Raw genomic sequence first — 22,783 nt, forward strand, 5'->3', positions numbered from 1 at the left:
TTCTAAGCTTCGGCCAATTACTGAGCTTCGGGCCCACCAGTTCCCAATTCGCTCGTCGTACTCCGTAATGTCATGATCATTTTTCCGACGACGCCAGACTATGGAGTACGCCAAGCTGCTCCCCGACTGAGGCCTGGATGATGCGCAACCCCCAACCGTAGCGCGCAGGCTCCGCTTGGCCGACATGCCTAGACGATGCTGGGCCGATGGTCAGCGGCAGTCCAGCTACGGACCTGTCATTGCTTGCCGTGCTTGCGATCAAGAGCCAATGAGACCACGCGACAAGCGACGACGAGGGCGACGACAAGAGCGACGGGCTCTCCGCGACGTCGCAGAGCCCTTACCAGCCATATCTCCGCCGCCTACTACTCCGCCATTGCGTCCGCCGCTGTCGCCGTCGATTCCGGCTGCAATGAGCTCCACGGGGTTACCGGCGCCATGAACGGCTTGGCCCGCCTGATGGAGGAGTCCAACGCCCGAGACCTTGCAAAAGTCGTCGAGTCTTCGCTCCCTTACGTCCCGTTCTCCGACCCGCTGTCGAGACGCCTCGTCTTGAACTACATCTGCAGGCTCGAGCCTGACTTTCTACGCGTCCTGGAGACGAGGCGCAAGTTGAGATATAGAGAAGTCAGGAGGTTGCGCGCGCTGCTTCGTTTGCCCTGGAACACGACGATGCCCGAAATTCGGAAGTCGACTCTGGCCCGGTGCGAGGAGGTCATGACTGCGGAGGATAAGGGCGGCTCTATCTTGCACCGAGAGCCGCGGGACAAGGAAGAGATGGCACAAGTCTCGAAGACCATCAACAACCTGGTGGACCGGCTCCTGGCAGAGGCCTGGTGGGTCTCAGAAATCGAAGCACCCGGGGCTCACCCCGCGCTCTACAGCCCCGACTCGGTCAGCACCATGATCCGCCTGCTGCGCTCAGATGGCTACCCATCCTACACGCATCCCGACGCGGACGCGAAGGAGGCGGCCAAACAGAGGGCTCGTCTGAACGAAGTCAACCTGCAGATTCTGTTGGACTGGGTTCCGCCCTTCCGGGAACGTTATGTGGGCAAAATGTGCTTCAACTTCCTCGTCTGCGGCGTACCGCCGGGCATCCAGAACTACAACCTGCTGATTCTAGGTTTCTCGTTGCTCGGCGAGTCGAATCTGGCACAGGCTGTGGTGGATTCTTTCCTCGAGAGCTCACTAAGGCCGACGGAAGCGACATATCTGTGCTTGCTGCACCACTACCGGCTGAAGCAGGATCTACCCGGCTTTATTGGCATTCTCCGCCGTCTCTTCGGTTACGACCCCCGCGGCATCAACCTGGAGCGACTGACGGCCGACAGCCCGGAACAGGCCCGCTCCCTACGAGCCTGGGCCGCCGGGAGAGAAAATGTCGCCGTTCTCGAGCGCGGCAAGACGTACGTCGAGCGCGCGCTGCTCACGCAGAACGTGGCCGAGGCCGTTATGGAGGGCTTGATCGATTTCGAGCTGCTTCGCGAGGCGGCCAAGCTCCTTGCCGTCTGCCTCCACGCGGGGTACAGCGTCAGCAGGGATGTGTTGTGGAGGCTGTTCCACGCATGTCTTACCGCGTCAGACACAGAGGCGGCCAAGATAATCATACGCGGATTGCTCGACAACATTGACCATGCAACATCAATGCTACTGGGTCCCAAGCCTATCGGTCACTCCTTGGTGAGGCAACTGCGCCACCTGCTCAACATCTGGCAGGCGACATCACGGTTCGATCGTAGTCGCACCCATGACATCTTGGAACTGCAGCAGCCTGGGAATCCAGAACAAAGAAGAGCTGCCGGGCATGCAAAGCTCAAGCACCTCGCAACCGCGATTTGGATCCGCGAAACGTACCACCACAGCAGCATGATGGGCTGGTGGCTGAGGAGGGTGCAGCGCACTCTCTCCGAGGACAAGCCGCTGAGCGAGCGACTCGACATGGCCGCTTGGGTGCTGAACCTCGCGACGGAGCGCCCAGCGCGACAAATGGCCAAGAGCGAGCTCATCCAGCGCGTGGCCAGGCTGGCCTGGCTGACGAGGCAAGTTGCCGCGGCCGACCTGAGGATTCAGCATGCCGAAACGCACCTGTGCAACCTGCTCGCCCGGCAGACGCCGCGCAAGCTGCGCGCGCACGCCCAGTTCAACCCGGCCATGCCGATCAAGGCCCGCATCGGCATGGCGCTGCCGTTCGGCGTGCCGGGCTCCTGGGAGTACAAGGCGGCCATGTGCTTCGAGTGGAGCAAGGAGATCGACATGCAGCTCAAGACGGCCATCCTCGAGGCCATGCCGCAGGACCTCGCGCTGGGCCTGTGGCAGACGCGCAACGACTCGGGCGACATCCGCCTCGGCCGCATCGTCGCCTACTTCGAGCAGTACCTGGCCAACCTGAAGAGCCAGGTGCATGGGGAGGCCCGCAAGAGAGCCTGGGCGCGGCTGCTGAAAAGGCTGCCCCGGGTTTCGCGCATGGCGTTTTGGCGGCGGTCGCAGCAGCATGCGACGTCCGAGGCGGCGCCGGCGCCCGCCACCGCAGCGTCGGGTTAGCAGGGCTGGTGAACGCCCGGGCGAGGCGCGACGGGCGTGTATCTACAGAACGAGACATGTACACTACCTACGTTGGATGCATGCTTGTGACCGGAGTGGTCGGGCATGCAATTATGTATATGATATGGTGTACTATGGGATAGACATCTTGGCATTGTACATGCCCAAAATTAGCATACGTCATAGATCGGGGTAGGATATAAGGATGCTGGGATTGGAATAGAGTGGAGCTGCGAGTGTCTTGGTGTTTGCCCGCAACGTCTCCTCCTCGTTCAAGTGTCAACGCCTCGAGTCCTCCTTGCCTCTGGGATTCACTTCCCTCAATCAGGGAAGCAACAGACAGCTCGGCAGCTTCAGCCTTGCAATCAGCAACCCATGTAGTCTACACTATCTGTGTCAGCACACCACTCTCCACTAATCCGTTCTCCGTCCTCCTTCCGCGGTGTGCAGTAACGAGGCACAGCGCGAAGTCCCAGTCGGCCGTTCTAGTATAGCCCAGGGCCCCTGGAGCCGGAGCCGGAGCCCTGGCACGGGGGACATGTGGCGTCACGAGACAAGCATACCCCGTCCTGGCCGGTGTCGGCGAGTGTGCCTGGCAAAGGCAAGGGGGCTGGCGGGTGCTGTGCGTGCACATGGAAGATGGTTGTCGCGTGAGGCGAGTCACGAGGTCGGTTTTGTTTCGGACTTTTGTTTCTTTTTGTTTTTGTGCAGGAGAGGGCACAACTGAGATTGGTGAGAGTGGAGGAGCCCCCTGGAACTGTAGTTACTGTTTTTAGGCCAGAGTTCCAAGAGAGCAAGCATGTCTTCATGATCAGTGTGGGGAAGTGGAAAGTGTTTTTGTCATCTCACCGTCCATGCTCAAGGTCAAGGCTGTCTTGCAGTTGCCACTTCGTATTCGATAGTTACTCGCCTCTCGCATCTGAGGTTCAGTCGAAAGTCGATGCGCGATATTCCTTCTGTCCTGCAAGGCAGTTCAGGGAGCGAGTGACCAGGTATCTAGGTAGATTGACTGTGTAAACATTCAGGACATCGACAGGGCCCGCTGCTGGGCTGCTTCTCACTTTTCAGGTACCTCAGGTAACGTTAGTCATGGAACGTTGTAAGTTACTTTCAAACTTTCCTTTCACCACCTACTTTCTAGTCTGTCCTCTTTCCTCTCTTATTTCTTCTTGCCCATTTTCTCGCTCTTTGACAAGTGCGTGGGATGCGGCAAGTCGACCGACTTGAACGGGAGTGTCCATCCGTAGCACGGTTGATTTAAACTCATTACTGTTGTGTTCTTCAACACTCAGGAGCTTTCTGTGGTTGCCCAATAGGAATTCAACCCAGCTGCACCGGACCCCAGGACCGAATTTCACTGGCTCCGGCCGGCTCGGGGACCTGTCATGGCAGGCGGGCGGAAACGGAATTCGGCGGCTTGAGATGCTGCCTTTCCACGTTCCGGCTTGTTTTCTGCTATTCCCAGGAAAATGCCATGCCTTCCAAATCCAGGGCAACGTGCTGGCTGTAAGAATTATCTGTGGTCGAAGAAGGAGGAAGCGCACCGTTTTTGATCCCGTACCAGTCCGCAGTACGGAGCACCACGAAAGTATTCCGTACGGAATTTTTTATTACGCAGGATGCCCACATGGCACCAGACCCTGCTCGCGGCCAGGGCCGTCCCGCTGTCACTGGATGGATTGAAACTACCAGGTACCTTGGGGGTTTCACTCCGCCAACGGTTTTCGCTCAAGTGACTTATCAACTGCGCGACCCCGCGAGCGCCCTCATACCCTGTCAAATACCTTTTTTGTCCCGAAAAGCTCGAAATCTCCTCATTGAGATCCCGGCACCGTCCTGAGCACCTGAGATCGATCATTGCCTTTCTTGTTGCTGCATTCGACCGCCGAGTTTGCGTCATAAGTGGACACGGCTTTCACGCGATCACACCCGTTTACAGGACGAAAAACATCAAGGCCCTCTGCCCTCTCTTCCTTGATATGTGCCTCTCCGCAGCTTGAAAACGGTCTCGGGTTCTGCATTGATTCACGATGCAAAACTAGCAATCGCTAGTCCTCTTTCGCTTATTTCTCCCTTCTTCTTGCGGCCACTTTCTCGGCCATAGATTATTACTCCGGTCTGATTTGGTCCAGTTCGCCCCGTCAAACTTCGCGTTGGCACTTCAGCATGAAGTTTGGTAGAAAGTGTGTGTCCCGCACTTCACTCCGGTGGTCCGTGTAACTAACAGGCGGGTTCAGTCTTCCGCGGAACCAGGTTCCCGAGTGGGCGGGGTCATACATCAACTACAAGGGCCTCAAGAAGCTCATCAAGGCCGCTGCCGCGGCGGCTCAGCACGGAGAGCAGGTTGATCTGGCAGGTCAGTTGCACTGCGGCGCGGGCCCCTGCTTCCTCCTGACTTGTGGCGGCAGAGTTCTTCTTCGACCTGGACCGGAACCTGGAGGACGTTGATTCGTTCTACAACAAGAAGTTCGCCGACGCTTGCCGGAGGCTCAGGGTGCTTCAGGACCGATACGGCAGCTCGCCAGATGTTGTTGCGAACCTTGACGATGACGAGATCGAGGAGCTGATGGGCGCCCTGCTCGAGCTGCGCAGCCAGCTGCGGAAGCTCCAGTGGTTTGGCGAGATCAACCGTCGCGGCTTTGTCAAGATCACAAAGAAGCTCGACAAGAAGGTGCCCAACACGACCGCACAGCATCGCTACATCTCCACCAAGGTCGACCCCCGCCCGTTTGCCAAGGACACCACCATTGCCAGGCTGCTGGCCGAGATCAACAAGTGGATCTCGGTGCTGGGCGACTCCCACCACGACGATGACGCCAGGTCGGAGAGGTCGACGCGTTCCCTGGGACGAGCGTCGGCGAAAGCCATGCTGAATGTCCCGCCGAGCGTGCTGGACAAGCTAGACCAGGCGGTCCGGAAAGACGATGTGGAGAGCTTCAAGGAGAGTTTGGCCGCAGGCAACCTCGTGAGCGCGGAACCCGCGTCGCAGAGGATGCTCCTCAACCTGCTCCAGCGCTCCATTTCTGCACGAGCAAAGGGGTCGACCGCCTTTCTGCTGGAAAATATCACGTCCCTTGACGAACCTGACGACATCAACGGGCGGAACTGCATCCACCGGCTCGTGATCCACATCGGCCGGACGAAAACAGTCTCGGCAAGGAACGCAGAGGACTCCAATCCGACGTCGTTTCCCTTCCCGGGCGCGGTCCCGTACGCGCAGAGCTATCTCACACCAGCGACATCGCCCCTTTCCGCCCCAAGAGTTTGTGGCCTTAAGGAGTCAAACCTTCTCACCAAGGACGATGAGGCGGTGCAGATGCTTATCTACCTCCTGGAAGCCCTCAAACCCGGCCAAAGGCCCGCATTGAGGGCCCCGGACAGCTTCGGCCGGATCCCGCTGCACTACGCCGCCCAGTTTGGGTTCGTTGTGGTTTGCCAGATCCTCATGAGTAAAATGCAGGAGTGGGGCCAATTCAACGTTGAGAACGGCATCGACGCTCCCGAATGGCAGGACAAGGACGGCAATGCGCCGGTACATCTCAGTGTCCTTGGCGGCCATGTCCTGACGACGAAGGCCCTGCTCCAGGGTGAGGACTGGAACGGCGAGAACGACAGAAAAGCCGAGATGAGGCGCTCCATTTCCAAGTCCAGCGCGATCCTGGCCATTGCCACCAAGGCAAACTTCAAGCCCATCGTGGAGATGTTGGTCGAAGCCGGTGTGGACATTAACTGGCAGGACAAGGGCGGCGAGACGGCTCTACACATCGCCGCTAGATTCGGCCATGATGAATGTGCCAGGGTGTTGCTGAAGGGAACAGCCGAGCAAAAGGCTAATCTCGAGCTCACCGAGAAGTCATTTGCCTGGACACCGCTACACATTGCAGCAGTGGACGGCCACCTGTCTGTCGCCCAGCTGCTGGTGGACGCCGGAGCGGACGTGGACAAGCTGGACTCGTCGGGGTGGACAGCGAAGGAACACGCGGCTCTGAGAGGGCATCTCGATATCGCCAACCTCCTCGCAGCACATAGTCGGGAAGCAGAGGGTGCGGGGACGAGCAGCTCCGACGAGGAGAAAGCGGCGTCCGAGCCGGTGGCGCGCGAGGTTGCCTCACTGGAGGAGAGGAGGTCAAACGGCTCAAACGGCACCTCGCGCTCCGCAGAGCCCGTCAAGTCGTTCGGTCATCGCTACCTTAAGGACGAGAGCCTGGTACTGGTCAGCCTCGGCTCGATGGACATGCGGAAGAACGTCGAAGCCGTTACGTTGGACAGAGTGCCGCTCACCGAGGCCCATACCACGCAGCTGGACACGGCCCTCTCGATTGTCGTGTCGGCCCAGGGCGCGCAGGGCGAGCCGACCATCATCGATATGCCGGTGCACGAGAACATCTCGACCGACCCCATCGTGTTCACGACGCCCGACGCCACCAAGGTCAAGTTGCTGTTCGATATTGTCCCGACCTATTCAGGCAACGAGAAGAACAAGGTCGGACGCGGCGTTGCCCTGCTCTCGAGCGTGCGTCCGACGATCGGAGCCAAGCGGATGAACCTGCAGGGAGATGTGTGCGTGCCGATCGTCGGCGCCAACCTGGACGTCATCGGCACGGTCAACTTCAACTTCCTGGTCATCACGCCGTTCTCGCACCCCAAGATGGAGGTGACGTCGCAGCAGACCTACTGGAAGAAGATGACGTCGACCATGGTGATAGGCCACCGCGGCATGGGCAAGAACGTGGTGTCCAACCGGTCGCTGCAGCTGGGCGAGAACACGGTGCCGTCGTTCATCGCCGCCGCCAACCTGGGCGCCCAGTACGTCGAATTCGACGTTCAGCTTACCAAGGACCACGTCCCCGTCATCTACCACGATTTCCTCGTCAGCGAGACGGGCTTCGACGCGCCCGTGCACACCCTGACGCTGGAGCAGTTCCTGCACATCAACCCGGACTCGTCCCGCGCTCGCGCCGGCGCCTCTGGTGGCAGCGGCGGCCACCACCACCATCACCACCACTCGCCCACGCTGCAGCACAGGCAGCTTAACAAGACGCGCAGCAACAGCCCCGGCCCGCGGCAGCGGTCCATGTCGATGGACTGGCCGACCGGGTTTCAAGGGACCAAGGAAGAAATGGAGGAGCGCATGAAGCACACGCGCGACTTCAAGGCGCGGGGCTTCAAGGCCAACTCGCGCGGCAACTTCATCCAGGCGCCGTTCGCGACGCTCGAGGACCTCTTCCGCAAGGTCCCGGCCTCGGTCGGCTTCAACATCGAGCTCAAGTACCCGATGCTGCACGAGAGCGAGGAGCACGAGATGGACGCGTACGCGGTCGAGCTCAACTCGTTCTGCGACACGGTGCTCGAGAAGGTGTACGACTGCGCCGACGACGGGCGGCACATCATCTTCAGCTCCTTCAACCCGGACATCTGCCTGTGCCTGAGCTTCAAGCAGCCCAACATCCCGATCCTGTTCCTGACCGACGCCGGCACGACCCACGTCGGCGACATCCGCGCCAGCAGCCTGCAGGAGGCCATCCGGTTCGCCTCCCGCTGGAACCTGCTCGGCATCGTGAGCAACTCGGAGCCGTTCGTCAACTCGCCCCGCCTCGTCCGCGTCGTCAAGCAGCACGGCCTGGTGTGCGTCAGCTACGGCGTGCAGAACAACAACACCGAGTTGGTGCAGGTACGGCGGTCGCAACCTTTTACCCCTGTTTTCTCGCTTTAATTTTCATTTCATTTTATTTTTTTATTATTTTTAATTTTAATTTTTATTTCCCCCCCCCCCCCCCCGAGCCGCTGAAAACTAACCATCCTCTCTGCACACAGCGACAAGTCAACGAGGGCATCGACGCCGTGATCGTCGACTCGGTCCTCGCCATCCGGAAGGGCCTCACGGGTGCGCAGGAGCTCGCCGCTTCTTCTAACGGGGACACCACCCATCAACATCAGAAGAAAGTGGAGGGGAATGGCGTTCAGAAGTGAGAGTCGAGCACATCCTACGGAACGGAATCCGCTTGGGCGATGGTGGGAGGAAGGGGAGAGCGGTCGGGTTTGAGTTTGAGCCGCCTCTTAGGGGCTGCTACTAATGAATGCGTGTGACGGGGAGGTTCGCATTAGACAGCGATGGCGCATTGAGAGGCGAGCGTTTTGTGCTCTGATTTACCTTATCATGGGACGGACATGGGTCATAGATGCACTGCACGAGTTGCATGCCTCAGCCACATGGCATTGCACAGTTGACGGGGTTTTCAATACCATCTGTTCTGCCTAGGCCTCCCTGTCTGTGTTGCTTGGGATTGGCATGTGAACAGCACGGCCGCTACGCACTCCTCACTACGCACCGCCTACAGGAGCTAGAGGTGGCGTCGCGCCGGACGAGGGTGGCGAATAGAGACATGGCATTTCATGTGTGTCTATTCGCGTATTTGGTTGGCCTTCTTGACTTGTTTCATGGTCGCTGCCCTCCTTCACAGCCACCGCGTGTTGGGACACACCAACTCCTTGTGGCTAAGAAGTTGGAGGATGGGTTGGTTGCTGGCTTCGCCAACACAGTCACCACCCTCCTAGCGAGGTTTGGGGCTGGGCCTATTTGCTTGAGTTTGCAGTGGTGTACATACAAGGACAGATTACACTCGAAGATTGTCTCGGGTTGGTTTCGGCCGCTCTGCAGTGGGCAACCGTTGCGGCGCTGCTAGAGGTGTTGGCTCCCTCCTGTGACCTGCAGCAGCCCAATGCATGCCGCGCCCAAAGCTGGCGTATTCCGCAGATGCACACCAAAAACCGGGTTGGATCGCACCAGCGTGGTCGACATGGCGGATCTCGACGGCCAGGCCCAATGCCGGTTTCTCCTTTTCCCCCTACATATTTTGCTTTTGTTCGCTGTCGGTTTGCTCCCCCAGGAATGCGAGACACAGAGAGCTCTTGGATCCGTTGCTCCACTCGAGAAGCGCGGGATTAGTGGAGTGGATGCTAAGTTAAATCAGTTGCGACCAGCTAGGCATTCACTGCCCCGCACCCTCCCAGGAAGCAAACGCAAGCGCGTGCCCCGCGCGCTCTGCGCCACACCGATTCAGCTGAGCGCACCTTGATTCTCAGTCTCACCCCGCCACCTGCCATACCTTTTCTTTCCCGACAAGAACCGGCCGAAATATCTCCCCCACCACATCTTACAGCACTCCCGAACCAGCGCTCCCGACCGCAGCCATGGCAGGCCCCGCATCCCCCGGCGGCGAAGGGCCGAACTTCGCGCCGCCGCCGCTGCCCCCGGGGTGGATCGCGCAGTGGGACGCCTCGTCCAAGAAGTACTACTTCGTGCAGCTGTCGACCGGCGCGTCGCAGTGGGAGACGCCGACCGACGCCGCGCCCGTCGGCACGCCGCCCGCCAGCACGCCCGCCAGCCGCGTCGACCACCCGTACGGCGTTCCCGGAAGCAATGGCAACGGCTCCGCTGCCCCCGCCGAGATCATTGTCCACCCCGACGGCAGCCAGACGGCGCGCTACCCGGACGGCAGGCTCGAGCCCGTCAATCCGCGCGAGGACGGCACGACGTTGGACGGCACGACGTTGGACGGCACGACGTTGGACGGCACGAGGGGCATTGGTGGTGGCGTTGGTGGTGGTGCGGGGGACGGGGAAAGAAGTCTTGGGGTTAGTGTTCTTTCCGGTTTCCTCTTTCTTTTGAGAACAGCTCGGGCTTTGTTCCATGCAAGCGGCAGTCTGTTCGTCCTTACTGATGGGGCTTCCATCCGCAGTCATTCCTCGGCAGCACGCTCAGCTCTCTCAGCGGGACACAGCATGGCGGTGGATCCCACGGCGGCGGTGTCGGCGGACTGGCCGGGCAGGTGGTCACTGGGCTGCTGTCCGGCGGCCACTCCGGCGGCCACGGCGGTAGCGGGGCTAGCGGTATCGGAGGCAAGCTTGCATCGCAGCTAGCGTCGAACCTGTTCTCATCCGGGAACAAGCCGCCTCAGCCACAAAATTACCACGGCGGCCAGTCCGCCGGGCATCACGCCAGCGCCGGCGGCATAGGAGGTATCGTTGGAGGGGTCGCGAGCATGTTCTCCAACAAGCCACACGGCTCGGTAGGCGGAAGCAGACTGGTAACCAGCGCCCAGAACGGAGCCCGCTAACAACAGGTCAGAACAATGGGTTTGGCTACTCGAATAGCGGGCAAACGGGAGGTTATAGCGCCCCGGCGCCGCCGGTCTCGTACCAGCCGCCCTCGCAGCCAGGACAACCCACCAGCGTCCCGTCCTACCAAGGCGGCGCCCCGTTGTATCAAACCCCGGCCCAGCCGCAGCACCAGACCGCTCACGCCCCGTACAGCCATCCGACGACATCCGGTCAACCACAACATCAAACCCCGCACGCGCCGTACAGCCAGTCGACGCCAAACCAGCCCTACGCCCCTTCGTACAGCGCCCCGGGCGGCCACCAGCCACCACACAACCTCAGCTTCCCGCCTCCCCCAGCAGCCCAGTCGCAACCGTATCCCGGCCAGCCCACATATAGCACCCCGCACGGCGGCGCCGCGCCGCAACACACCGCGCCGCAGCACACCTACGGCGCCCCTCCGCCCTCGGCGCCCCCGTACAGCCAGCCGCAGTACGTCCAGCCGCAGTACGCCGCCACCGGAGCAGCCGCGTCCTACTTGCAGGGACATCCCGCCGCCGCCGCCGGCGGCCACTCGGCGTACCCCGCGCAGCCGCAATACGCCGCCAGCGGCGCGCCGGCCCATCACCAGGCGTACGGCGGCGGGGTCATGGGGCAGTACCACTAAGAGGATGATGATACTGCGGCTGCTCGTGGTGGTATGAATAGCGCGGCCTCAGTCGCAAGATTTGCTGGCGGCGGATGCGGGAGGGCCGGCGCGAGGGGTTGTCGAGAGGTGAGGGAGGTGGTGCAGGTGCCACCCGTGTCACGGGGCAAGCGGTTGTGGGCGCGCTGTCAGTGGGATCTGGACGATTGGCCGTGGCTGGAGACGGACGAGGAACGGGCGGCGCTGACAACGCGGACGGCGCCGCCTGTGGTGGTGCAGTCCAAGGTAGCGGAGGTGCAGCGCCAAGTTGATGGGTTGTTGGAGCAGGACGGGATGCTGCTGGCTCCGCAAAATCGTGAGATGGTGAATGAGCCGGGCCTATTCCAGCTGCTGCTGCTGCAGACGATGGAATTGGAGAACTCGCAGCAGCAGCAGCAGCAAGACGAGGAAGGAGGCGAGCGCGAGCGGACGCAGACCATACAGGAAGATGGGATTAAGATTGCATCATCTCGGACCTGGATGGAGGAAACAGAGATGCAGACGAAGGTGGGGGATCCGTCATGGCTTGGAGTGGATCCAAACTGGGAGTGTCGGCAATCGTTGATATGATGGCGACGGCCTTGTCGGACAGGGGAGGGCGTGGTTGTTTCCTTTTTGTTTGGTCGGCTATGTCATGTGGCCAAGAGCGAAGTGCCAGTTTGCTTGTGTTCAGTTTCTGTCCTGGCGGATTCTGTGGGCTTGTTGTTAGCGGCCCTTTTCTTCTCGCTATTGACCGTTCATAGACTCCAGCAGCATCGTGACGACTAAGCGCCGCCTTCATTGTCGAGTCCCATCACTGAGTTTTCTTCTGGACGATCTCCTGTCGCGTGGCATCGCTAGCAATCAGTTCCTGCATCCATGAGACTATCCTCCTGGAGAGGAAGTACGCTGCCACCGCCAGGACAGCAATATAGCACGCCGTGCCAGCGAGGGAGCGGGGGAGCACGTTGAGGAGGAAAGGGTCCAAGATGATGTCCACGTCTACCGGCGGCACGCTGCTCATGAGCGAGGCATCGGTGGTGAAGTAGTCTGCAGCGGCGAGGACCCGGAGGAGGAGGATGGATGCTTCGCGCTCGCCTGTGCTACTGTTACTGCTGCTGCTGCTGCTGCTGCGTTTGGATGCCGGAATGGACTCTAGTTGCCGGGATGTGGTGTAGTGGTGCAGGGAAGCCATCAGCTCGGGCGAGTCCCGCACTGTGGAGAGGGGGAAGGTCTCGAGGGTGAACTCGGTTGGTTGCTGAGGCGTGGCGTTAAAACCTTGTCCATTCGGTCGGCAGGAGTTCATGTGGAGAAAGGCAAAACTTACTGAGGCCGGCCAGCAGACTCGCACTTCGTACCGCTGGTTTGGCGTGAGGCGGTCCAGGATGAGCCACGTTGCCGCGCCGGAGGGTTGCTCTGCGGACGGGAATTGCGCGCTGAGCTGTGTCCGGATGGTTCCGTTGTCTGGGGTGAGAGTGGTAAGAGTGTCGAGCCGGAGGTTGGAGAGAGTTGGGTGAGAGAGGCCGACGTTGACCGGCTTAGGACCGAGGAAGATCGTCTTCTCAGTGTTGGCACAGACGGGCCCAGCCAGGACCAGCAGGAAAACAGCCGCCAAAACACGCCTCGCTATCTCGACGCGCGCCATTTTTATTACGGAACTCCGAGGCCAACAAGCAGTTGGGGTGGACTCAGGACGGAGTGGACTCCGGGCTCCGAGATCCGGGGACGATGGGCCGGTGATTGCTCGTTAGTGTGTGCCGGTCGGGGCAGCGCGGTCGCCGTTAGGGAGCTCCGACCCGGCGCTGAAACATTCCGTGCGGAATACATCTCCGTACGGAGTAAGAAATACCGATTACGGAATACGGATCAGTACCCCGGTCGATTCCCCAGATTATCGGCGTTTGGAGCCAATCTGGCAGCGTAGGGTGGGGCGCTCGGCACAATCACATGCTGCGGATTGTGCGGAATAGTGACCCCCAGCAAGCCTGCCTGCCCGCGCCTGCCCCTTCCAGCGAGTGGGTGACGCAAGGGCCGAGGAATTGAATGCGGCAACCCGCCAGGGAAGAGGAAGGGACCACCGAGTCTCAGTCCCATTCCTTCTCCATCTTGCACTCCAAGTCCTTCGATTTCTTTCACGTTTTGTTGTCTCCTTTTGTTGTCTCCTGCCAACTCTTGCCAACGTGCCCGCGCCAAGAGTGCCGACTTCAAGACAACGTCAACCAAACGCTGCTGTGACAGCTGCTTGCTGCTCGCCGCTGTCCCGCGGTTGTCCCGCCGCTTCCCCGTCGTCCTCCATGACCCCCACCGCGCAGCAGCCGTGATCTCCGCCGTGAGCCGCGGTCCCCGATCCGCGATTCGCGCGCTCTTGCCCTGTGTGCTTCATTCCGCCGATACCTGCACCACTGCCGCCGTCGCCCGCAATGGCGCCGAACCAGTCGAAGCCGGTCGGCTTGGGCACCAGCGCCGCCGTGCGCGCCCGTACAATCCGCGCCATCATCTCGCAGCTGACGGCCATGTACCTACGCAACCGCGCCGGCATCACCCGCGCCATCACCATCACCATGGTCGTGGGCCTTGCGAACCAAATACGGCGCTTCATCGCCCGCCAGAGAGCAGCCTCGGCCCGCGCGGACGCCGCGCGCGCCAAACGGCCCGGCACCACGTCGGCAGCCCGGGGAGGCGAAAGCGACGGGATTAAGGAAGAGAGGATCGGCTTGAACCGCGAGTTCATTCGCTCCTTGATGAAGCTACTGCGCATCATCATGCCCGGGTGGCGCACCAAGGAGGTGTGGCTGCTCATCTGCCACACTTTCTTCCTGATCGCCCGGACCATGATCAGTCTCCAGGTGGCTGCCCTCGACGGCGCCATCGTGAAGGCCATGGTCAAGGGGAACGGCCGCGAGTTCCTGATGCGCCTCGTACATTGGATGTTGCTTTCCATCCCGGCGACTTACACCAATTCGCGACTGGTGTGGCACCAGTCGGCTCTAGCAATGAGATACCGGACTCGCCTGACTGAGCATATCCACGACCGATACCTGTCGAACTTGACCTTCTACACCATCTCCGCCCTGGACGACAGGATTCGCAACCCGGAGCAGCTGATCGCCACGGACGTAGCTAAATTCTCAGACAATCTGGCGGACTTGTACAGCAATCTGGCGAAGCCTATCTTCGATCTCGTGAGCCCATCCTGACTCCCACACCCGCCTACCACCTGGGTCAAGCTAACCGATCTAGACGATCTACACATGGTCCCTCACAAGGAGTGTCGGTGGAGATGGCGTCTTGTTCATGGCCTTCCTCGTCCAAGTCTCCGCGGCCGTTCTGCAAGCGCTCACTCCCCCGTTCGGCAAGTTCGTGGCCGCCGAGCAGAGGCTGGAAGGCGAATTCCGCGCCCAGCACTCCAGGTTGATAGACCACTGCGAAGAGGTCGCACTGTACGCCGGCCACGAGGCCGAGAAAGACACGCTCGACAAGGGCTACTTCACCCTGATCAAGCATGTCAACTATCTGCTGCGGAGGCGTTTCTATTACGGAATCGTGGAGGATTTCATCTTCAAGTACTTCTGGGGTGCCCTGGGCCTGCTGCTCTGTAGCATCCCGTCTTTCTTCACGCTGCCGGGCCGGGCAGCCCTGAGCATGAGCGACCGAACAGAAAGCTTCGTCACCAACCGGCGCATCCTGCAATCCGGATCCGACGCCATCACCCGCATCATGTCCTCGTATAAGCAAGTTGTCGAACTCGCCGGCTTCACGTCCCGTGTCTCCTCCCTGCTCGACGTCCTCGAGGAAGTGAATGCCGGCTACTTTAAAAAGAAGCATATCTCGGGCTCTGGGACAGGAGACCACACCGCCGTTCTCGGCCGCCGCGGCGTGGCAATCGAAAGCGAAGACATTCAGTTCATCGACGTGCCCATCATCTCCCCCAACGGCGACGTACTCGTGCCTGCGCTCTCCTTCTCGCTGAAACAGGGCGAACACCTCCTCGTCGTTGGTCCCAACGGCTGCGGCAAATCCTCCATGTTTCGCATCCTCGGCGGCCTCTGGCCGGTCTACGGCGGCACCGTCCGCAAGCCGCCGGCCCGCGACATCTTCTACATCCCGCAGCGCCCCTACCTATCCAAAGGGAACTTTCGCCAGCAGATCATCTACCCGGACTCGCAGCAGGCCATGCAGCAAAAGCACGTCACCGACGCCGACCTCCTTTCCATCCTGCGCATCCTCGAGCTTGACGACCTGGTCGACTCATACGCTGACCGCTTCGACGAGGTGAGGGAGTGGCGCGACGCGCTGTCGGCAGGCGTGCAGCAGCGCATCGCAATGGCGCGGCTGTTCTATCACCGCCCGCGCTACGCCATCCTCGACGAGTGCACGAGCAGCGTGCCGCTCGACATGGAGAAGGTCATGTACGACCGCGCCAAGGCCCTCGGCATCACCCTCATGACCGTCAGCCACCGCCGCAGCTTGTGGAAGTACCACACGCACATCCTGCAGTTTGACGGGCAGGGGAAGTACGTCTTTACCCGCCTGGACGCGGACAGGCGGCTCAAGCTGGAGGAGGAGAAGGAGGAGCTCGAGGCGATGCTGAGGAGCGTCCCCGAGATTGAGCGGCGCATGCAAGAGCTGAGCTTTGAGTAGGCCCCAGGCTCCAGGCGCAAGGTGTTCGCACTCCCTGAGGAGTCTTCAGACGAGTAGGATGGGCGGCGGTTTGAATAGCAGCTATCGAGAATCCGCGCGAGGAGGCTGGGGCGGGGATGAATGGCTGTGTGGTTTTCTTGGTTATGGCGGTGCAGGCGTTGCCATATCCATCAGGTTGGCAGCCCTGCTCTTTTTCCTTCTTCCTGAGTACATACGAGTATGGTTAAATCCGTTGGTAACCGCGAGAGGGCCCCTTAAGCAGTGGAATCGCGGAATGGGTGGCGGCATTTTGTGTATCACCGGGAACAGTTGGCATCTTGTCGCTAGACAGGTTCATCACCAGGGGCATGGGGAGGGTAAAGATCATAAACCAGTGGAAGTACAGTTACCACAATACGCCGCGTCCGGAAAACTCGTTGAGATTGATACATATATGTGTGTATATATGTCAACCCAGCAGTCTGGACCTCAAGATGCCAACCCAACCGAAAGGAGAACCCAGCCGCCCCAAAGCCAGACGCAGTCTTGACTCATACCATGTGTACATAGCGCGTTTTCCAAGAGCAATCAATGATGCGCCAGTGTTTCCCTACCCTAAGGTACCCAGAAAAAGAAGTATACATGAATTGAAGTCGCGACCCGATCAGAGAACCGTGCTCTAATCTAGTCTGCTGTTTGTGGTTTCTGTTTGTCTCTTTCCCCTACACCCTTATTCCCTTGACACCTTCACAGTCACAGAAAGAACTCAGGTACATGCTCTCTCTCTCTCGTCCCCATCACGCCCAAGGACAACAGGGCACTGATGGCGACAACAGGCTCCACCATCTACCATCTAATCAATCAATCCCACTTACGACGACGCAGCCGCTGACGTCGCCGCGGCCGTGGCCGAGGCAGAAGACGTCCCAGTCACGGTGACGACCTCGTCCGGCGGGCAGGCGTCGTCCGACTCGCCCGCGGCGGCGCTGGTGCCGGTCGCGGTGGCACCGGCGGTGGTGGTGGCGGCAGCGTCCTGCGAAGAGGCATCGCTAGCGACGGACGTAGCGGCTGCAGTAGCAGTGGCGGCGGTGGCGGCGGTGGAGGTGGAGGTGACGGTCACGATCGTCTCGGTCGAGCAGGCCTCCTCGCCGCTGGCGCTGTCACCGGTGTTGCTGCCGGTGTCGCTGCCGGTGTCGTCGCCGGTGCTGGCGCTGTTCGTGTTGCCCACGACGATGCTGGTCTGGTTGCTGGCGCTCGTGGACGCGGCGGAAGAGGCGGCGGCGGCGGTCTGGGTGGTGGTGGTGGCGGCGGCGGCGTTCGCGCCCGTCACGGTCACGTAGACGGTCGAGGCCGGCTCCGTCACCGTGACGGTCACGGCGCTGGCGGAGCAGTCGCAGACGCCGTTGCCGCTGCCGTTACCGCTGCCACTGTTGCTACCGCTGCTGCTGCCGCTGCCGCTGCTGTTGCCGTTGTCGTTGCCGTTGCCGCTGCCGCTGCTGCTGTTGCCGCTGCTGCCGCTGCCGCTGTTGCTACCGCTGCCGCTACCGCTACCGCTGCCGCTACCGCTACCGCTGTTGCTGCCAGCGCCGGCCGCCACACCGGTGGCCGTGGCTCTGTGCATGGTGACGGTGCGCGTGCCAGTCGAGGTCACGGTCTTGGTGGTCGTCGTGTCCTGCCCGCCCGCCACGTTGGTCGAGACCGCCGCAACGCCGCTCTCGGACAGAGTGTTGGTGACAACCTGGACAGTGGTGGACTTGACAGTGGACTCGATCGTGGTAGTGATGACCTGGCCGCCACCCTTGCCGTTACCGCCACGGAGAGTCATGGTAACAACCTTGGTGATGGTCATGGTGGCAACCTTGGTCTCGGTCGAGGTCGAGACGCCGACCTGGGCAGCAGCGGTGGCGGTCGTAGCGGCGCTCGCCGGAGGCTGGGTCAGGGTGCTGCCGGTGATGATACCCTTGGAGGCGTCCGACAGGACGCTAGACGAGATGGACGGCGCGGCAGTGACGGGGCAAACGACCGTGGTCAAGACGATGGTGTCGGTGACCAGGACGGTGGAGAGAGCCTCGCTGGGCAGCTTGGTGACGTCCTGACTCCTTGCAGGGCAGTTGGTCACTTCAGGGGCACAAGAGATGATGGTGCGCACCGAGGTTGTAGACACGGTCAGAGTGGTAATGCCGGCCGCGGTAGCGTTGGTTGGGAACGGGGCAGCGCTGGTGACGACAGTCGCCGCCGCGGCAGACGAGACCCCAGTGGATAACGGGATCGATCCGGTGGACTGCAAGGCAGCACCGGCATTGTCAGGGACGAGGGCTGTGGATGTTGTGTTGTCACGCCTATGCCGCAGATAGCGCGGGTGCGAAAAGGCAGATGTGAGGACGGCGAAGAGGCCGAGGGTGAGAGTGGCGGCCTTCATCTTGGTGATGTTGAGACGTGTTCCCCAGGGCGTCGGTGTTCCTTTCTGTCGATGCTGCGCCAGGCGAACAGAGTGGTCAAAGAGCGAGAAAAGCGAGGGTCAACTTCGCGGAAGGCCAGCAAACACAGCTTGCTCGCAGTTGTAAGAAGAGAACGTAGATACAGTGAGCAACAGAGAAGTGAAAGTCAGCGAGCAGGCAAGCCAAAGGAATGATGCTTGACTGATGAAAGAAAGACAGTAGCACTGGCGCCAGCACGAAGTGAAGGAAGGGTGAGGAGAGAAGGAGAAGGGGCGAGACAATCGCGAGACTCTCGGTCTGCTGCTGAAGCTATATGAGCGTAGCCATTCTCCTGTCTCCGAGCCATCCAGAACATCCCACGGCATGGCCCCACGGCGTGCCGGGGGTCGAGGGTCGAGATGCATGGAACACAGCCGCCACGCCACGCCATCGAACCCCATTCGTGTACAATACACGACACAGGACACACAAGCAGCGTTGCCGAGCTTGCCACCATGGTCTCGACCTTGAACTAGTGTAATGGAGCTCCTCGCCTCTGCATGGCCGTGCTGTCGGGCTCACTCATGGAAGAATCACAACCAGGGGTCGCCTAGCCCTGGCAGGGGGGCGGACGCAGGAACGGTGCACCTGAGACAGGAGGTCTAGCCAATCGCGGGCCGGGACGGCACCCAGATCAGGTAAAGGGGTGAGGCCCAGGGGCCAGAGCCCCCACCCGAGGGGTACAGATGAACGGGGCCCGAGAGAATCGTGGACGGCAAGATCGGACAATTGGAGATGTTCGGATGCTTTCCCTGATGGCATCATACTGTGTAGTGTGAAGATCCACTGGCTACGTGTATGCCCGGCGCATGACCGATCGCTCCGTAGCCCGCGTGTTTCCTCTTCAACCGCAGGCTGGGATCCACGGCGCAGCAAATCTTTCCTCGTCGACCGGGAACTTCGCTGCGGTGAGGCGAATCATCTTGCCCGGTATTCTGGGAAGCGCTCAGGTTAAGGTTTGGGCATTATGCATCCCGTCGAAACTCGGCTGTGTTTTCAATGCGGAGGACTTTGCCAAGGCGTCTCGTTCTGTTTCCTTGGCCAGAGTGAGAGAAGTGAGCGGCTACATCCGGCACCTCTGCGACTCCCATCAGCATCTGGCACACGGTAAAGTTCCAGGTTGGTACTGTATACGCTCCGTTGCTGCGGAGTAGCTACCGCTCGAGACGTTTCCAGGGACCACCTTTGCCTGCTGTTAGCCGACTCATTTTCTTGGCCCGTAGCCAACAGAGCTCGCTTTCATTTTATTTTACTTGTTTTCTGCGGCAGCGGCTTCGGCTTCTCATCAAGGACCGGACAGTGTCAATGTCGACCGGGCACATGGGGAAGCTGACATGTTCAAGAGCGCAGGAAAATTGGCAGGATGCCATGTGGGCATGGGAAGGGTTTCAGCAAACGGGCCCACTTGGACCTGAAATCGCACCCTGCTGTCGGCACGAACGATGATTCGCCCCGCTTCGGCAAGAACTTTCCGCGAAGGTCCCACTCCTCAGCAGCGGTGGGGATCTCTCAACACGAAGCAGCACAAGCCTCGAACCTCCTCGAACTCTGGTGAGTCGGGCGCTCGCTCGCATGATCCGAAGCCGCCGAAAAATGGACTCGGATTGAAGCAGGCTCGGACTGGGGGATTCGATCTGCTCATCGTCCAGGCAGTGTTCACCATGAGTGCCAGCAAGCGCCCTCTTTTTAGGCCCAAATCGTCTGTATACTCGCTTTTCGCGTAGACTGTAGATCTCCCCTCTGCTTGATGGTCTCTTGCAGGGTATGGAATACTTATCCGTTCGACGTCGAGTTCATATAACTAACAGTCTACTGTGTAGGTTCGAAGCGTCACAGTGATCTCGAACTTTTGCAGTGAGGTATAAGTCCCAGGCGTGAGGTCCGTACTGAAGGAAGCTTTCGTCCCAACTTGCCTGACACAAAGTGTACCGGGCGGTGATAAGCGCCCCATCGCGGGTCGATCACGTCTGTGCCGAGCTGGTGGGTGAACCAGCCATTTAGGCCGCCGATCATCTGCTCTGTGGTCCAGGTGAAATCCCTTGACTACAAACGAATAATTAACAGAAAAAGGGAAAGAATAACTTACGGACGTTGAGGCACGGAATGTGTCGCTGTCTCTGCTTGCGTTTTCTGCCCGAACAGCCCGGCGCTGCTGGCACCAGCCAATGGGAAGTTGACAGCGTCAGACTCGGAAAGAGCAGGTGATCAACTGGGCTCAGACGATGTTGTCATCGCCTCTTCAAGCGAGGTTATCTCTCAAGCACCTTCCTCAAAGAGGTTAATCAGCAAGCCAAAGCCCTCGGGGTTGGGGTTATTGCTGTGATCTTTCCTCTTTCACCAATAGCAGGTGCAATGCAATAACTAAACCGTTATCGCCTCTCTGGCTCAACGCGGCATGGAGCTTCCCGACCGCCGGCTTCCGACCGGTTTTGGCGTTGTAGAGTTCTTTCACTAATCACTAATCAGTCGGTGCTGGCCCGTTCCATATTCCATCCGGAGCGCACCTGCGGACGAGTGCAGCTCACCGCGGCCGGCTGTTCTTGTTTCCCTAGCATTGTTTCCTTGATTCTTTACTGTGAACCGTTGTGGGTTGTTGTTTATTTGTAATACTCCGATGCCGTTAATCCGCCCGGTTTTGGTCTTCTCAGCCCAGCTCTAAACGCCATGCGTGAGTCCAACAGAGCACAGACAAATAAAAAGGAAAAAAGGTGAACTTGGCGCTAACTCCTCCCTAGGCCGTCCGTGTTTACTCCCCGTTGCCTGCTGGCTGTCCTTGCTCTCTGAGCTCGCTCCGGCCTCGGCCTTCCCCATCTCGTACCAGGGGGTCCTCTCCAACCAGTCTGGGTCCGGTGGCAGCAGAGGCGCTGTCGCGAGTGAAAGCTCGATATGCTCCAAAATCGGGATAGACACTCTTGCGATGGGCGTGAGTGAGCCTTTTTCCGGGCCAATTCCCTTGGCCATTTCCAGCTGACGATACGTCTAGGGGTCGGCCGCCGATGCCATGGTGGCGACCACGCTTTGCGTGGGGACCGTGGGCATGTACCATTCCGGCATTGGCGGCGGGGGCTTCATGCTCGTTCGTGACAGGCATGGGAGGTACGAGGCCATAGACTACAGGGAGACCGCCCCGGCTGCCGCAAGCAAGGACATGTACGAGCACGACCAGAGAGCCAGTATGGTTGGCGGCCTGGCTGTTGCCGTCCCGGGTGAGCTCCGTGGATTGGAGTATGTCCACCGAAAATATGGCGTAAGTACTGTGGTCTCCTGACCGATGTTGCGTTGGGTTGACCGTTCCATAGGTGCTGCCTTGGAAAACGCTTGTCATGCCTGCTGTCCGCATTGCCCGGGACGGCTTCCGGGGTGGGTATCACTCAAAGTAAACCACGCACTCAGATACCGTCTCGCTCACGACAGTGCCCCAGTCACCGAGGATCTTGTCCGCTACATGAAAGCTGCCAGTCAGAACAATACTTTCTTAGTCGACGATCCTATCTGGGCGCAAGACTTCGCCCCTAATGGTGGGTGCTTAACGTTTTCAAGCTGCCGGTCACCACTTACAAAGTCCCAGGCACGCTTCTCCAGCTCGGCGATACTATCACTCGAAAACGCTATGCGGAGTACGTGAGCAAAAACTTCAAATGGTTTTCATTTGCTAACCCCTGCGTGTCCAAGCTCCCTTGAGAAGATTGCCAACCACGGAGTTGATGTGTTCTACGAAGGAGATCTCGGTAAGCTTGTCCATTGTGTCTTGTCTTGGAAAATGTGGGCTTACTCTTCGCAGCCAAGTCCATGATCGACTTTATTCAGAAGATGAATGGCACCATGACTCTCGACGACCTCAGGAACTATGCGGTGGAAGTGACGCCGCCCCTGACCATCACCTACGGCGATTACCGGTTATTTACAACCGGCGCCCCGAGCAGCGGCTCCATCATGTTCAGCATCATCAAGACAATGGAGCAGTACCCGCCTGAAGATCTGGCCGACACCAATTTAACAACCCACCGCTTCGTCGAGGCCATGAAGTTCGCCTATGGAGCGCGGCTCAAACTCGGCGATCCGGACTTTGTTAAGAACACCACCGAGTATCAGAAGGAACTGTTGAGCGATAATATGGCGCATGAAATCCGCCAGCGCATCCTCGACAACCGAACGCAACCGGTAGAGGCGTACGATCCTTTGTCGCTCTACAACCCGGAAAGCCATGGCACCTCCCACATCGTCACGGCGGATGCCTCCGGTTTGACCCTTACGTCCACAACCACCATCAACCTCCTTTTCGGCGCCCAGATCATGACCCCCGACACAGGCATCATCCTGTAAGCCAGCCCCTTTCCCTTTTTGTCTGTTAACCCCCTCCGCGCTCGTCACAGCGGCG

General features: G+C 59.8%; 7 protein-coding genes across 7 annotated transcripts; 5 read left to right on the top strand and 2 right to left on the bottom strand.

Annotated features, from left to right (window-relative positions):
* Nucleotides 1-69: 69 nt before the first annotated feature.
* Nucleotides 70-2,860, top strand: THITE_2123921 (uncharacterized protein). Its single transcript, XM_003657782.1, has one exon. The coding sequence runs from the start codon at nt 196-198 to the stop codon at nt 2,542-2,544; it is 2,349 nt and encodes a 782-aa protein (XP_003657830.1). The 5' UTR covers nt 70-195; the 3' UTR covers nt 2,545-2,860.
* A 1,717-nt stretch (nt 2,861-4,577) lies between these two features.
* On the top strand, nt 4,578-8,619 carry THITE_2123923 (uncharacterized protein). The gene is made up of 4 exons (XM_003657783.1): nt 4,578-4,727; nt 4,782-4,900; nt 4,953-8,215; nt 8,359-8,619. Exons 1-4 carry the CDS (start codon nt 4,711-4,713, stop codon nt 8,512-8,514), a joined length of 3,555 nt encoding a protein of 1,184 aa, XP_003657831.1. The 5' UTR covers nt 4,578-4,710; the 3' UTR covers nt 8,515-8,619.
* Nucleotides 8,620-9,328: 709 nt separating this feature from the next.
* Nucleotides 9,329-11,395, top strand: THITE_2123926 (uncharacterized protein). The gene is made up of 4 exons (XM_003657784.1): nt 9,329-10,179; nt 10,284-10,613; nt 10,673-10,806; nt 10,858-11,395. Exons 1-4 carry the CDS (start codon nt 9,736-9,738, stop codon nt 11,309-11,311), a joined length of 1,362 nt encoding a protein of 453 aa, XP_003657832.1. The 5' UTR covers nt 9,329-9,735; the 3' UTR covers nt 11,312-11,395.
* Nucleotides 11,396-11,946: 551 nt separating this feature from the next.
* On the bottom strand, nt 11,947-13,068 carry THITE_2123929 (uncharacterized protein). Its single transcript, XM_003657785.1, has one exon. It carries the CDS (start codon nt 12,951-12,953, stop codon nt 12,123-12,125), a length of 831 nt encoding a protein of 276 aa, XP_003657833.1. The 5' UTR covers nt 12,954-13,068; the 3' UTR covers nt 11,947-12,122.
* A 568-nt stretch (nt 13,069-13,636) lies between these two features.
* Nucleotides 13,637-16,326, top strand: THITE_2123931 (uncharacterized protein). The gene is made up of 2 exons (XM_003657786.1): nt 13,637-14,490; nt 14,549-16,326. Exons 1-2 carry the CDS (start codon nt 13,729-13,731, stop codon nt 15,947-15,949), a joined length of 2,163 nt encoding a protein of 720 aa, XP_003657834.1. The 5' UTR covers nt 13,637-13,728; the 3' UTR covers nt 15,950-16,326.
* A 164-nt stretch (nt 16,327-16,490) lies between these two features.
* On the bottom strand, nt 16,491-18,620 carry THITE_2171619 (uncharacterized protein). The gene has a single exon (XM_003657787.1). The coding sequence runs from the start codon at nt 18,345-18,347 to the stop codon at nt 16,800-16,802; it is 1,548 nt and encodes a 515-aa protein (XP_003657835.1). The 5' UTR covers nt 18,348-18,620; the 3' UTR covers nt 16,491-16,799.
* A 2,449-nt stretch (nt 18,621-21,069) lies between these two features.
* On the top strand, nt 21,070-22,728 carry THITE_2152403 (uncharacterized protein; the record flags this gene model as incomplete). Its single annotated transcript, XM_003657788.1, has 8 exons — nt 21,070-21,073; nt 21,141-21,328; nt 21,389-21,652; nt 21,705-21,781; nt 21,820-21,923; nt 21,974-22,022; nt 22,078-22,133; nt 22,187-22,728. 8 exons carry the CDS (start codon nt 21,070-21,072, stop codon nt 22,726-22,728), a joined length of 1,284 nt encoding a protein of 427 aa, XP_003657836.1.
* Nucleotides 22,729-22,783: the final 55 nt, after the last annotated feature.

The sequence above is a fragment of the Thermothielavioides terrestris genome, chromosome 6, assembly GCF_000226115.1.
Source record: "Thermothielavioides terrestris NRRL 8126 chromosome 6, complete sequence".
NCBI lineage: Eukaryota > Fungi > Ascomycota > Sordariomycetes > Sordariales > Chaetomiaceae > Thermothielavioides > Thermothielavioides terrestris.